This window comes from Prosopis cineraria, unplaced genomic scaffold (genome assembly GCF_029017545.1).
Source record: "Prosopis cineraria cultivar Desert tree isolate PC_DT_omini unplaced genomic scaffold, ASM2901754v1 PC11, whole genome shotgun sequence".
Taxonomy (NCBI): domain Eukaryota; kingdom Viridiplantae; phylum Streptophyta; class Magnoliopsida; order Fabales; family Fabaceae; genus Prosopis; species Prosopis cineraria.
In genome coordinates this window covers 16,177,242-16,193,022 of record NW_026555342.1, presented here as the reverse complement: position 1 = coordinate 16,193,022, position 15,781 = coordinate 16,177,242, and the positions used below count along the sequence as shown (strand labels likewise).

General features: G+C 33.3%; 1 protein-coding gene across 2 annotated transcripts; it reads left to right on the top strand.

The window, feature by feature from the left end:
* The first annotated feature begins 2,023 nt into the window (after nt 1-2,023).
* LOC129285841 (probable LRR receptor-like serine/threonine-protein kinase RFK1) lies at nt 2,024-14,372 on the top strand. Of its 2 annotated transcripts, none has more exons than XM_054921773.1 (24): nt 2,024-2,436; nt 3,606-3,780; nt 3,916-3,987; nt 4,157-4,225; nt 4,311-4,382; nt 4,651-4,722; nt 4,835-4,906; nt 4,998-5,069; nt 5,199-5,254; nt 5,337-5,433; nt 5,517-5,588; nt 6,347-6,415; nt 7,499-7,564; nt 9,032-9,091; nt 9,181-9,228; nt 9,338-9,381; nt 9,842-10,230; nt 10,302-10,500; nt 11,409-11,561; nt 11,985-12,103; nt 12,214-12,424; nt 12,689-12,923; nt 13,016-13,166; nt 13,698-14,372. In XM_054921773.1, the coding sequence occupies exons 1-24, from the start codon at nt 2,343-2,345 to the stop codon at nt 14,064-14,066; spliced, it is 3,036 nt and encodes a 1,011-aa protein (XP_054777748.1). In that variant the 5' UTR covers nt 2,024-2,342; the 3' UTR covers nt 14,067-14,372. The 2 variants fall into 2 exon arrangements, with proteins under 2 accessions (XP_054777748.1, XP_054777749.1); XM_054921774.1 differs by having other exon boundaries at nt 2,025-2,436; nt 5,199-5,270; nt 5,362-5,433.
* Nucleotides 14,373-15,781: the final 1,409 nt, after the last annotated feature.

Below are 15,781 nucleotides of genomic sequence, written 5' to 3'. Positions count from 1 at the left end.
CCCATATATTAAATTAATATTGTTTGGACATGTGAAAAAAGGAAAGAAAAGTGCCGTTAAAAGTGTGCAAGCAAAATTCAGGGGAAAAAAACGTGTGCAAGCAATATGACATCGCTTATAATTTTTTTTTATTGTGCGTGCGCGTATATATATATATATATATATATATATATGTATGTATATATCTTCTTATTAAAAGCAAGTAATTTCATTCGAGATATAATTAAATATTAAATAAAAAATATCACTAAAGGACCATTGAAAGTATTTTATATAAAAAAAAACTTTAAGATTTTTATTTTTTACTGCATCCCCTTGGTCCTTAGCTGCATAAAAGTTTTTATGGAAAATGACTGAATTACTCTTAAATTTTAAAATAACAAATGTTCTCCTTACATAAATAACAAGTTATTTGAATTTTGACAACAATCAATTCATAATTAACCAAAATACACATTCATAATTTAACAAAACTGGAAAATTAATAGCAAAAGTTTAATAGAATAAGTGTTCTTTTTGCATAAACAAGCTATTTGAGTTTTGACAGCAATCACTTCGTCATTAATAACAACATATTTAAAATTTGAAAAAATTAAAAAGATTAACAAGAAAGATTTAATGGAACACATGTTCACTTTACATAAACCATAAGCCATTCAGGTTTTGGTAATAACCAATTCATGATTAACAACAATATATTTAGACTTTAATAAGATTAAAAAATCAATAGCACAAATTTAATGGAACAAGTGTCCACTATCAAGCAATTCGAGTTTTAATAATAACTAATTCGTAATTGACAACAATACATTTGAATTTTAATGAGATTGAAAAACTAATAATGCGATTTTAATAGAATAAGCATTCATATTACATTAAGAACAAGTAAATTAAATTTTGATAACAATCAATTTATGATTGATAACAATACATTGGAACGTTAAAAACTAATTCATATTTAATTGTTTCTCTTTCATCAAGAGGGGCAATTAAGTTATTTTTTTAAAAAAATTATTTTTAGCTAAGGACCAATGAAAAATTAGAATTTTAATATCATTCTTTGATATAAAATCCTTCAAGTGGCCCTCAATTGATATTTTCCCTTATTAAACATGGATAATTCTCTTAATGATGTTTGGAGCATAGGATCTTTAGTGCCATGAAATGATGCAGATGAAGACCAAGAATGATATTCAAAGAATTTATTGAATAAGATATCATAACAAACAATATAACTGAATTAAAAACTTAACTAATCATTTATCTTTATCCCCATGAAAAGATGTAAACTAAGAAGAACGCCCACCAAAGTTATGATGAGATCTGGTAGTAAATAATATAACAGAAGAGTTAATTATTTATAGTATAAATGGTGCCGTGTATGCGATACATAAATTAAGATGTTGTTATACTATTATATATTTGAAGGGAAATATGTATAAAAAATAAATTTAAAATTTTAGACACTTTTATAATTTAGGAACTAATTTGTTCATTTATTTTATTTATTTATATAAATTAAGTTTATAATTTTATTACAGATCTTACTCTCTCACTTTTTTTAACTGTAAATTTCACACACACACACACCTCTCCCATTTTTCCATGAGCCTCACATAAAAAACTGGATGGATACTCACGGAAATAACATAGGATTTGGATTGCATAACGTCAAAGAAGATGGCCAAAAAAGAAAGTCAAAGAAGAAAGTAGAAGAATAAGAGGGTCCCACAGCTATGAAACCACTGTTCGCGCTAAATTCAATGGACAACCCCGGGTAACTTGGCTGCGGGCATTGTCAGCAAATGTCACACTGTTTTGAGTTTGTCATTGAATTTTTAGCACTTTAAAATTCTACTTGAAATACAATTTTCAGTTCAGATTTCCATTGAATCCAGTTAATTCCATGTCGCACACACATATTATATAAATAAATCTTATATTCTTATACGATCAATTAATTAGAACGTGGGCGTGAAGCGTCTAGTTTATGGGCTCAAATCAATGATAGTAGTGTAGCGGTATAACGACTGTACGGATATTTGCAAGCCAGCTCTTCTTACACATTCTCTCTAATAGAACTCAATTTGACGTTTCTATGGTCAAGGCTCGAAGTGTCGCTTTCTTCGATTGTCATCGATGAAGATCAATTCATGCATGTCCCTTATGGTCCCCCTTTAGATTTCCCATCTGGGGTTCATTTTTTTCTTCTAAGTTCATATTCTCTTAGCTCATAATCCAAAAGGAACCACCTTTGCAGAAAAAAAACAAGCCTTTCATATATGGTGCTCTCTGTTTGTAACTTCAAAAAGCAGCACTCTGTGTAGGCTGAGTCTTCAAGCATGCTGGCAAGGAACTTCTTTGCTTTCCTAATTGTTGCGCTGAGTTCTTTCAGATGGCTCAGATACGCAGAATCAAAACTACCTCAAGTAGAAGGTAAGCCTTATTTTTTGTGAAAGTGTGGTAGAAGGGGAAAATTTTGAAACGATGTAGTTTTGGTTTGCCCCCGGGTAATATTGTTGAATGTTGAGACTTGCTCTTTGGAATATTGAGCTGAGATTTCACTTTGTTTATGGGTGAAACGCTGTAAATTTCTGACCCTTGGTTCCATGCTTCCTTTATCTCCAACATCTAACTAAGCTTTAGGTTACCTTTAAAATTGTGATTTTGTTTTTATACTGTAAATCCTTGCTTGTAATCTTATTTATAGAAATATCTTAAAAACTTGGCTCTGAATCTGATTGCCATCCAGAGTGAGCAGATGATGTTAGTGTGGGCTTTGCATCGTACTGAAACTTATTTGTTCTGTTTATTGTAATTAAATAAATGACTTACCAATTTATTTATATTTTAGATATAGATTTTGCTTGCATTGTTCCGTATGTTGCGTAAATTTCTGGGCTCAATCATCCAGTGTGTCTGTAAGAGTTATGATATCTTGTACAGACTACGTTCATCTTCTGGGTAGTGATCTTCTGGTCTTTACCTTTAGGGTTAGGCTAAAAGCTTATCATGTTATATCTCTGTTTTTGTGTGTTTGGTTGCAACTTGCATCCTCATTAATTTAAATTGGTTACTAGTGTAGAAATGTAATTCTAAACTTTTCAATGTTCTGTAAAATTGCAGAATTGATTCCTATTTTTCTATTAATTGATTTTACTGTTTTTGACTGCTTCATGAATATGTAATATGTATCTTAAACTTAAATGCATTAAGCCCCTTCTGCGTTAATATGCTAGTGGTAAAGCTGGCAAGTCTTTCAAATTTATTTAGAAAACAAGCTAATAATTATTCCAGAAAGGGAGGTTTTCTGTTCTATATTCTATCAACGGCATGGAAAGCTTTGTTCAAGGTTCAAGATAAACTATTGATTGATGGAGTTTTCCTTGTTGTTTGCAACATTTTTACGTGCAAAAAGGGACTGATAGTTGAATATGTGAAAATGTAGCTCTATCTGGTAACATTTGATTGTCAATCTAATTCCTGATTTCATAATATTGGGCATGTCAATTTTGATTTAATCCTAATGTTACCTGTAAGTTTGTTTTATTTTCTTATGCAATACAACTTTATGTCATTCTCATACCACCTCAAATGCTATCCAGTTGATGCTCTTCAAGAAATTCTTAGTACAATGGGTGCCACCTACTGGAAGTTTGATGGCGACTCTTGTCAAATTGAAATGGTGGGTTTGACACCAGTACCGCCCAGTGGATCTCAGAGCAGTATTGGTTGTCAATGCTTTTCTGAAAATGGCACTAATTGTCATGTTGTGAGCATGTAAAGTTCCCTTATCTTGTCCTCACCTTTTCTAACTTCTTAGTAATTGATTCATTATTTTTTGTGGTATCATTAGGGATCTTGGATTTTGAAGTTTTGTCTGGTGCTAATATTTTTTGTTTTTTCATATTTTAGTGTGCTCAAAGGGTATAGCCTTCCTGGTGTGCTTCCACCTCAGCTGGTCAAGCTTCCTTACCTTAAAAAAGTGTATGAGCTCCATGAAAAATGCTTAAGCACTTGCTTACTATTAGTATTCACTTTCTGTTCTTTTCCCACTTTGAATTATTTTAGCTCCAAATTGAATGGTTGAATACTTGTTAGTGTCAATACTTTATTAGAGCCCTTTTTAGATGCGTGATTTTTTCTGTCATTGTAGCGATTTTGCTCTCAATTACCTAAATGGTACAATCCCTAAGGAATGGACTTCAATTAATTTATCTTCAATGTAAGTTCTTATCTGCTGTTGTAAATTTCAGTCTTTTCCTTGTCTTTCCTTTTAACTAATAACTTCATGTCTATGACTTATGCAGATCTGTTCTTGTGAATCGTTTATCAGGGGAAATTCCTAAGGAGCTGGGAAAGATGACCACTCTAACATACCTGTACGTATTGAACTTAAGTTTTTCTCATTTATTTATTTTCTGAACTCATGTTGATCAAAGTTCAGTTTATGAAACTTTGTGTCTGTCTTTATTTTATTTTTATAACTGTAAGCTTCAATTGTCTAGATTTCAGAGTTTTATGCATAATTTCCCCTTCAGCTAGCCAAATAACAAAAAAGAATTCCGATGGCTCAGTGTGTTTATCCCACTTTGTCATCATGAATTTCTGAATTTTATACTTTTTAATTCCTCTCATATTTCCCATTAGGAGCCTTGAATCAAACCAATTTTCTGGTCTTATTCCTCCTGAGCTTGGAAATCTGATTAACCTGCAGACTCTGTAAGGCATCACTTTTGACTTATTTTCCCTGTAATTCTCGTGTTTGTTGGAATATATTTGAAGATCTAAAACTCCATTCTGATGGATTATATTGGCATTGTTCTCATTTCAGGGTTTTGTCATCCAATAAATTTTCAGGACGCTTACCAGTATCATTTTCGCAATTAAAGAATTTGACAGATTTGTATGCTCTTGGTTACTTTGTTTCATAGCGTTCTTATAAAATAAATAATGATAGTGTTTTCTGATGAATTTCATATTGTGGTGCATTGCAGTAGGATAAATGATAACAATTTCAGTGGAACAATACCTAATTTCATCCAGAATTGGGAACTACTTCAAAGACTGTGAGTTTGAATTTCTTTTTTCTTTTCTTCCTTGACTATTTTTGTGTGGTTTCACTCTTGACAAGTAGATAACCCAACACTATGCCTATTTCCTCCTCTATTTTCTCATCTCATTTTACCTCATTCAAGAGAAATGCATGGAAGTGGACTTGAGGGGCCCATCCCATCAAACATATCTCTTCTAAGTAATTTACGTCATCTGTGAGTGAAGAGCCTCCTTTTTTTAATGTTTTATTTATTTCTGGTTCATATCAATAATTTGCTCAGGTTGGCGACATTTTTATTTGCACAGGAAAATTAGTGACATAGGTGGTCCCAGTCAGGATTTTCCTTCCCTAAGCAATATGACAGCACTGATAAAATTGTATGTTGTGTGACGTTTTTGAGGTCATACAATTTTTGTTTCTGGTAATGTTCGATTTAAAGTGATTCATATTTTCAATTTAGGGTTTTAAGAAATTGCAATATTACTGGAGAGCTACCTGCCTACGTCTGGACAATGCAGGACTTAGAAATGCTGTGAGTAATGCATATGAATCTGATGTACCTTAGGTTTCAAATATTTTATCATTGAAGCAAATATTAATACATAAAAGCTACTCCTTTCATCCTATTTTTGTGTTGAAAATTTAACTAAGCAATCAATTTCATTCCAAGATTGTACTTACTAGGCATATCATCAGAGTTTAAAAAGAAATATGGAATTAGGTTGTGCTAAATGTTGTGACTAGTGATTTCAAGACTGTCAGACCGTCATATGGAGTACTTTATATTTCAAGATAATTCTAATGTATCAAGAGAGGAGCACATGAATGCATAAATAAATAGGTTATAATTTAAAAAAAAAATTAGAGAAAATAAGATACAGGAGAGAGAAATAAGGAATGTGGAAAGAGAACAAAGGCAATTGTCAAAAGATATTATTTAATCTCTTCTTGCTTGCAAGACAAAGAAAGTGGAACCATACAAATCTTAATCTAGTAAAAGTTTTTTTTTTTTTTTTAATGAACCAATTATTATAAATTTAATTTACCATCTCTGCTTCACCTGAAATTTCGTATATTCCTTGAATTTTGATTTATTGAACTTCTTCATATGGAAGACAATAATCTATCCATTTTTAGAAACTCAATTTTCCAACTGAATCATATAATGCATATAGGTAATTTTTAGACTTCTATTATTTGGTTCTAGAATGCCACCTCAAATACCGCACATGCATGACCGTTGATGATAGCTTAATGCAGATTCTTAATTTTTCTTTTCAACCGTTGCAGGGATGTCAGTTTTAATAAGTTAGTTGGGGAATTTCCAGCAACTGTCAATTCAAAGCATCTGAAATTTGTGTAAGTATTTTGCCCCAAAGTCTAGTTACGTGACATTAGAAGATTAGTAACTTCTCTCTCAATCAATATAATATGGATTTACTGAAGGAGTCACTGTTCTAATAAAATTTGTGTAAGTTTTTAAGCAATTGAAGCTCCTCCTGCTCTCCCTGAAATTTTGAAGTTTTCACTGTATAAATGAGGATTGTGTTGTCCTGGTCTCCATAAAACAAGAAACGTGTTAAATTTCCGTTTTTCATTTTCACTGTCACCTTGTGGCTTTTGCTTTACTTAATTTCGAGTTGATCTGATCAATTGATGGGCCAATAGTGAAGTTTGAAAACTGTTCCAACCTTTTTATTTCAACCGGGCCTTTGATTTCTGTGATAACAAGAAAAGAAATTTGTACGTCTCTTAATGCTTTTATAATCTCTTCTTACTGGTATAAAATATATGATTAGTTTTCATAACAAGTACCCGAAAAAAAAAAAAAGTGATAATCTTCTCTGACCTTGATGGAAATCTCTCCATTTTTTGCGTATCCAGCATTTATTTGAGGCCATGCAAGGCAATGAAATATTAACTAAAACAGTTTTTGTTGGAAATTTCAAATGCGATTTTAAGGGGTATTTTTATTAACTAGGTCTGGTTTATTTAAAATAAATAAATTAAATTAACTCTAAAATTATGTATATATTTTAGTATACTTTTTAATATATTTGTTCAACTTGCCATCGACATTTTCTATATTTAGACCATCCAAATATTTGTTGTTTAATGCTTTTTAACTAGTCCTTTGTAGCTTCCAATAACTTGTAGACTTTTTAGCGATCCACTTTGCAAAATTGCCTTTCTTAACATTATCAATTTTGCCTGAACAATTATCGTCATGAATATTTTTATAATTGAAATAGTCATATAATTCACAGAAAGTTAGCTGATGCTGAATAGATAAAATATGATGAGATCTGCTTAGGAAACATGTAACCTAAGAATTTCCTCAAAACCATGTACTCTAACACGCCCCTTATAAAATATGTCCTGATTGCCTATTCCGTGAACTGTTGAAAATATGGCCCCGTTACCAATTTGTATTTTCGTCAGGTTTTTGACTGGCAACATGCTAAGTGGAAATATACCAGACTCAATCTTGAAGGCTGGAAGCAACATGTATGCATCTTATCTTGGAGTCAGTTTATTTTATTTTTAGATTTACAATGGACTTATTACTGTGCATTCAAGTATATTCATGATGATATATTTGCTATCAGTTGGACATGGGAGTTTACAATTTAAATTCGAGTGTACTTGATGTTTATCTGCTTCTGAGTTTTCTCCATGTGTCTATTGTCCATATCCTGTGTTTATAAGGTCTAATTTTTTTTTTCTTTACCATATTATTAACCATGAGGATGGTTTGGTGACAAATTATTCACTGTTTATTGTCTAGAAACTTTGAACTGATTGATCCATTTAGTTTATGTATTCTCAAATAGGAAAGTGAATAGGTAATCATTATTCACAGCTATGTTGGATGACTGTTTCTAATGGAAATGCAAGATAGCTCTCAAGTATCAAATCTTGTTCTAGACGGTATTCTATTCTCTTTCCTGCTAAATAGTTTTGAAGTTTCAACGTAGAAAATATACCAATGCTATTCGTAAGGAAGAGAACAAGCACTTGAACCTTATATAGCTCACATCATATTCTGACATAATAATTGGGTGTCTGCCACCAACCATTTCTATCAAATTATACCATACTCTCTGGACATCTTAACCATCAGGGAAGGGTGATCAGTTAACCATGTAATACCAAGATTTTACAATCATTGTAATTAACTTGTACTTCTTATATCTGCTGACTGGAATTATTAAGACTCGAATTATTGATATAACTCGTGGTAGCGTGAAGAACAACACAGAATCCATTTCCATCCTTGTTCTCATCATTATTTAAATACTCACTAATTTTGTAAAAGCCTAATAACATTATGATTTTTGAGTATGTATTCTTTCATAATTTGAATTCATTAATAACTTTTTTGGTAACATGTGCTGTATGTATTATGAACAGTTTACCTCCTAACCATATAAATAACGACCGTTATTCAAGAAACATAGATGACTACGTTGTGCCATTTGACAATTCAAGAAACAAAATTTATGTAAGCAGTCGTTGAGCAGAGAGTATCTCTAAATGATTATAAGTTTTGTTTGATGTATCAATGGCCTTTAAAAACAAAACTTTCTGATAAAAAACTCAACAAAGAGGAGTTTTGGTGGAGAAATAGTCATGTTTAGGTTTTGTATCTTCTACACAATGCTTTTAACTCATGACTATTGCATGCTGTTTTCACATGAATTTCCTCAAAGTCTTCTAGTTTTAAATTCTTTAATATAATGTGTGATGGATTTTAGTAGCATGTTTGGTCTCAGTGGTGGGCCCTTCAAAGTGTGATAAACGGGTCTTGAGATCCAATGCTGGCATAAGAAGAACCTAGAAAAGAAATTGTGGCACCCTATAACGTGTCATGGATTTTACACAAATTGAACAGTATGATTATATCTCGGATGTTATACTTTTAGTATTAATATTGGAATGCTGATGGAATTTCTTTTCAATTCTTGGGCGCAGTGATCTTTCTTACAACAATTTTACCCTAAGTCATGAGCAATCTGCTTGTCAAGATAACCTGTAAGACTGAGGAAACCTTTTGCAATAGTTGTTTGTATATATCCTCTAGTTTGGCGTTTCTGTAAACCTTTCTTGTTTTTATTGGTTAGGAATTTAAACCTAAATTTGTTTCAGAGCTCCTCAGGGCCCAACGATTTGTAAGCATCTACCTATATAATTCTCCTTTTTGTTTTTAAAAGTCTACTAGTAAACTCAGATGAAAAATGGAATTCCAGTGTTTTCGTTCTCACTCATTATTTATGACAGAAGGAGAGCTCTGCCGTGCACGAAGAATTTCAATTGTCCAAGATGTATGTGATAATCTTCCATATTTGAAATACTGAAATAATTTGGGCGACTATGTTAGGTCACAGGAATTAAAGTTTGAAATATTATGTTATGAGGCATTAATTTGCAAATGGGATTTGTCAGCGAACATTGAAAAAACACACACAATTTGATGTTTTGATGATACACGATAATGAATGTCAAAAGTAGAACTGAGTGCAAATGGCTAGATGTAGAATTGAAATGACTATAATGAGTTGAATTTATGCTATAGGGCTTACACACTATAAAATTACATATATTTCATTGGTAGAACATAGGTAGGCTATAATATATGTATTTTTATGTCTGTATGAGTATATTCCAACTCTCAAATGACAAGGAATATTGCCATTGATAATTATCTTGGAAGTTGTTTGTTGAGAATACAACTCCTTGTTTTTATGGTATTTTGGCTAATTTTATATTTTTCCTCTTTTCCAGATTCAACTTGTTTGCATGTTAATAGTGGCGGAAAGGATGTAACTATGATGGAAAATAAAGAACATTTGCTCTACATAGGAGATGGAGATGTGTTGGGCGGTACAGCAAAATTTTATTATGATTCCAATAATAACTGGGGTTTCAGTAGCACTGGGGACTTCATGGATGACAATGACTTTCTGAATACACGTTACACTGTGTTTCTGGAATCCTCAAATGTACCTAATATATATGCAACTGCACGTATCTCCCCAATTTCACTGACTTATTTTCACTATTGCTTGGAAAATGGAAACTATACTGTAAATCTACACTTCGCAGAGATACAATTTTCAAATGATAAGACATATGATAGTCTTGGGAAGCGGATATTTGACATCTATGTTCAGGTATTGATCAAACTTGAGAAACTACTTTGTGTTTGTTCATATCAGGAATTATAAGATCTTTCTTTTTTCAGGGAAAATTAGTTTGGAAGGATTTCAACATTGAAGATGAAGCGCATGTTGCCCAAAAGCCAATTAAAATACCAATATATAATGTTAATGTAACAGATAATGCCTTGGATATACGATTCTATTGGGCTGGCAAAGGGACTACAAGAATTCCTAGCAGTGGAGTTTATGGTCCCCTTATATCAGCTTTATCTGTTGTTTCTGGTGAGTTGTATGTTTCTATCTTTTTATTGTGTTATTCTCAAGGATGATTTTTGGTCACATTTGATACCAAGGCAGTATCAACTGTTTGGATCATGTTTCATACTTCGAAATTGTTTCTTTATCAAAGGGATATTGTGAAGGACCCTCTAGAGAAACTTGTCATAGCATCTTCGTTCTGACCTCCTCTTTTGATGTTGTGTGTTGTATGACAAAAGTAATCAATTTGAAAACCAAGCTCCCTCTCTTATAACCATGATTAACATGAAACCTGGTTCTTTGATGCTGGGCCGACCTATGAGCTCCCCATGCTGAGGTTGTCCATCCACATTTCACTAGAATCAATTTGGAACAAAAGAAGTTCTCTTAATGTTATATGTCGTACATTTAATCTTGTTAGTTTCATCTTTTCGTTCAAATGCCATTTGGGCTCTGTTCAGGCAGCTATGCAGGGAAACATCTCAGATTGGTAGATCTGAATTTTAAACTTGAAAAACTCTCCATGAAGCTAAAGAAAAAGAAAACAGTGATAACTCATCATTCCGTCGTTCTTTTTTCTGGGATTGATTATGCTCAAGTTTTCAGTGTCATTATCCTCTCCTGAATGGAAATGAAGAACTAAATTGCTTTTCCACCCATTGGTGGGGTCATTTTTAATGTCGGTTTTCTGTTGAATGGCAACCTCATGAGCTAATTGCAACATTGAGTTTTGTGCTTTTTGGCCAAATGTTACTTAATACTATTAATGGCCTAAAAAGGATTCTCCTCTGTTTGTAAAATTTTGAATTGTGGAAGTTGCGTTTGTAATAATTGTGTTTTGAAAACATTCTCATTTTTTGCTCCCATAGGAAAGATCTCATTTATTGCCATGAAATTTAGAGGGAATAATCACTGATGCTTTTCTTTCGCAGAGTCTAAACGTTGCTCAGATGGCCTTAAAAGGGGAAATGCTAATATAATAATTGGAGTTGCAGTTGGAGTGGGGGCTATTTGCTTAATACTTGTAATAGTTGGACTCTTTTGGTGGAGAAGCCAATTCAGAGGAAACTCTGGGAGTGATAAAGGTAAATACTATCATGCCATTCTGAAATCCATAATTCAAGTTGCTGCAAATTTTCATGAGGAACAAAGGATAAAATATTTTGAAAAGTTTAAATTCCTGATTTGTTATACATCAGTGGCCAATGAATTCATATTCTGACTTGGGAGGAAGTATAATTGAGGGAAATTATAGAAAAGGGCCTATATATACAAAACATTACTTATGAAGCACCAAAAACTATGAAAGGTGGTTAATTAGTCTAAACTGATCCCTATTTTGAGATGAATAATTTGCATTGCAGCTCTAGGTGCCTTTCTTTTAATGAAATTTTGTATGTGATTTTTGGTACATATAAAGCCTTTCTTTTGAGATAAGCTGAGCTAATAATGCTTAGGAAGCTAGTTATTCCCATGGGAACATCTTTTACATTTGATTTATTGAACAGGTGCCCAAGGACTAGATTCCCATATAGGAACATATAGCCTAAAACAGATAAGAGATGCCACTGACGACTTCAGTCCTGAGAACAAGTTAGGAGAAGGAGGTTTTGGTCCTGTCTATAAGGTATTTGTCCTAAAGCAACATAAAATTTCAATTTCTTCAAAGCATTGATTTTTGTGTTTTTCAGGCACATGTAAAATTCTAAATATAACACTGGGAAGTTGGATTTACAGGGGCAGTTATCTGATGGTACTTGGGTAGCAGTAAAACAGCTTTCTTCAAAGTCCCGGCAGGGAAACCGTGAATTTTTAAATGAGATAGGCATGATATCTTGTTTGCAACACCCTAATCTTGTAAAGCTTCATGGATGTTGTATTGAAGGGGATCAACTATTGTTGGTTTACGAGTACCTGGAAAATAATAACCTTGCCCGTGCTTTATTTAGTAAGCATTTCTAAGCATCTTACTTTTTGACACTTTTTTTTTTTTAAAAATAACTTTGGCTTATCTTCTTCACCAATTTGTTTAACAGATATTTTAAGCACTGCCCCTTTGTGCTTGGAATGTTAAGCTTTTTGTTTTTTTTCCTGTTAAATTTTATTTCCCATATACTTTTTCTGTGAATTTTATCATTTTTTCCTGGGCAGTTGCTTTTGAAAAAAGAATTTATATTAAATCAACTCTAACTTCTTTTTGCACATTTTATAGGCCATAGAGATCAGCTTAAACTTGATTGGCCTACAAGGCTTAAAATCTGTATTGGCATAGCAAAAGGTCTTGCGTTTCTTCATGAAGAATCCATACTCAAGATTGTTCATCGAGATATCAAGGCCACTAATGTGTTATTGGACAGGAATTTAAATCCTAAGATATCTGACTTTGGATTGGCTAGGCTCAATGAAGAGGAGAAGACCCACATTAGCACCCGAGTGGTTGGGACAATGTTAGTGGTCTCTTTTGATGATACAACTCCAGTTGGTGTTTTCTTGTTATTGATAAATTACAATCTATAATTCATTTCTGTTCCTTTTGCAGAGGATATATGGCTCCAGAATATGCATTATGGGGTTACCTTACATACAAGGCAGATGTTTACAGTTTTGGAGTTGTGGTCTTGGAAATCATTAGTGGGAAGAGCAACAATGATTATATGCCAAGTGATAATTGTGTTTGCCTTTTGGATTGGGTATTCTACTCTGCTGCAATCCCTATCCTTGTCTACTTTCCTCAGTTTAAAATTAGACTTTGGATTACAAAGGGAAGGAAATGTTTGGCTAAAGCATTTCACTAGTTCACTAGTACAGATTTTGAAACACACACACACACTTTGTTTTGCAACACCTTCAAAAATAAATTTTCATCCTTCAGCATCTAGGATTTTTGGGGTTTAGGATTGGGAGATTATATTCAGGTGCAAAGCTTTTTACTAATCTAACCAATCTTACTTATGTTCAACCAATGAGAGTATGCCATGTGGATAGTGGGGAGGGGGGGCAAGGGTTTGATGTAGCATCTACGTTAATAGGAATGGGACAAAAGGTTTTAGAGTCGTAAGTGAAAGTTTAGGCTACTATTATTCAGTTTTTAAAGCTGAAGGGAGTGTTTGCAAATGACTGAATCTTTCTTTTCCTTCTCAACAATACAAACATACCTGAAATGAACTGTTCACTGTTTTGGTTGTTATCTCATGCAAAAACCTGCCATTATCTCATTGCAGGCATGCCATTTGCATAAAACTGAAAACATGATACAACTGGTTGATGAAAGGTTGGGATCAGAGGTAAACCATAAAGAAGTTGAAATCATGGTGAAAGTGGCTCTTCTGTGCACTAATGCATCACCATCCCGTAGGCCGACAATGTCTGAGGTTGTGAACATGCTTGAAGGAAGAATAAGCATTCCTGATATTAACCCAGAAGAAAGTGCTAGTGAGGATTTAAGGTTTAAAGCCTTGAGGGACATTCATCAACATAGAGAAAGTCAGAGTATGAGCACAAGTCATACAGAAAATTCAACTGATGCCCTTGTAAATAGCTCTCCCTTGACATCTGACCATGATTTACATGGGATCCGCTCAGAACCTTAACTAAAACATCAATGAGCGTTTATGAACTTTGAGGGCCTGATAATGATTCTTTAACAGATAGCAGACAAGTTCTAGCTCTATCCTTATAATTCTCAAGTTTTGACAGTCTAGTCACAAGACAGGTGAGTAATTCTTATTGAATGAAATTTCCCTATGCACTAGGGAGGGTGTATATAAGGAAGTCTTTAGTTTTGGGTAGCTCTTTTGCATTTATTTATTATATTCTGTATAGTTGTAAGTGCTGTATCAAAATGTATTTGATTCAAATGAAAGTAATTAAAAAAAAAAAAAACAATTTGCTTTTAACGCTGCAATGAGTCTTGACATCGTCTGTCAGTCAGGATTTATCCAATAAATATTCAGCCATTGTGAACGCTCTATCGATATATATTTTTAAGAGGATGGATGGATGTATGTATAATATACATGAATGCATTGATGTATGTATGTATGTATGTTTCTGTGTGTCTATTACATGTATAAATCTCCAATCTGTCATATACAAACGAAGGATAAGATTCATGCATAATAATAAAATGCATCCCTGCAAAATCAACCAGGGATAATGCTGCAACTCATAGGACAAAAGATTGATTAAAATACCCCAACTCCACATGCTGATTGAGTAAAATTCTACAGTCTACCGAGTTTTTTCCCCCTAGAATGACTATTCAAACAAAAATCATTATCTTTTGCAAAATTCCTGAAAGAAGGGAGGCTTTTTAACCCCCCCCCCTTTTTTTTTGAATAACAAGGGTTTACAGATATCAAGATGAGACACAGTTAATCAATAGCTAGAGAGGAATTCCTCTCATCATCCCTTGCCTTAATACAATAAGGGGGTGGTTGATCAAAGGTTACAAAAGATTCTATCAATTCTCCAGCATTCCTAGTTAGATAGTGAACACAAAAATTTGCTTCTCTAAACAAAGTTAACAGAAACATTCCAATCTCTATTCAAGGTCAACCTAATATTATCAATAATATCCCTGAAGGGATGAGAGTCATTGTTGCTTCAGTAGATAAGGTTGATAGCCTCTGCATAATCTATAAAAACTTTGGCATTCCTGTCCTCTATCCCAGCAAATGTGCAATCCATTCAAAATTCCTATCAGTTCAATTAAAGTCACTGGAAAGTTCCCAATACAAGCATTAAAGCCAACAACGTAGTTAGCGTTGCAATCTCTTATTACCCTCCACATTTCCAATTCTATTGCAAACAGAGCCATCAACATCTAAGCGGACTTAGCCCATTTCTGGTCTGACCCATTTTTCGAAGTTTCTTTTTGGCTTTTTCCCTTAAGTGTATGACATTTGTAAAACATTAAGGTCTGATTTTGCTTTCTGGAGTGTAGCAAAACCTGACCCGTTCTATCTACATCATCAGTGCCAAGAGTTTCTTATATCTACTGCACCAAATGTCCCAGCAAACATGCCCGAACAGAATATGCCAAGGTACCTGTTTCGTGAAACCCTTTCCCGCTTCATGCTTGAGGTTCCATATCAACCCGTCGAGGCTTTTTAGCTTAGAAGAATTATCCGGCTCAAAAACACAACAGTTAAATTAAGCAAGGTTTGCTTCCGGCTGTATCTAAAACCATAAGCTGTCAGTTTTTTACATTCAAAAAAGCTTACTGGGGACGAGAAAACTTGAACTTGGATAGACACTGATCAAACACCACCAGCAACTGGAAAAAAAAAAAAATTCAAAAAGC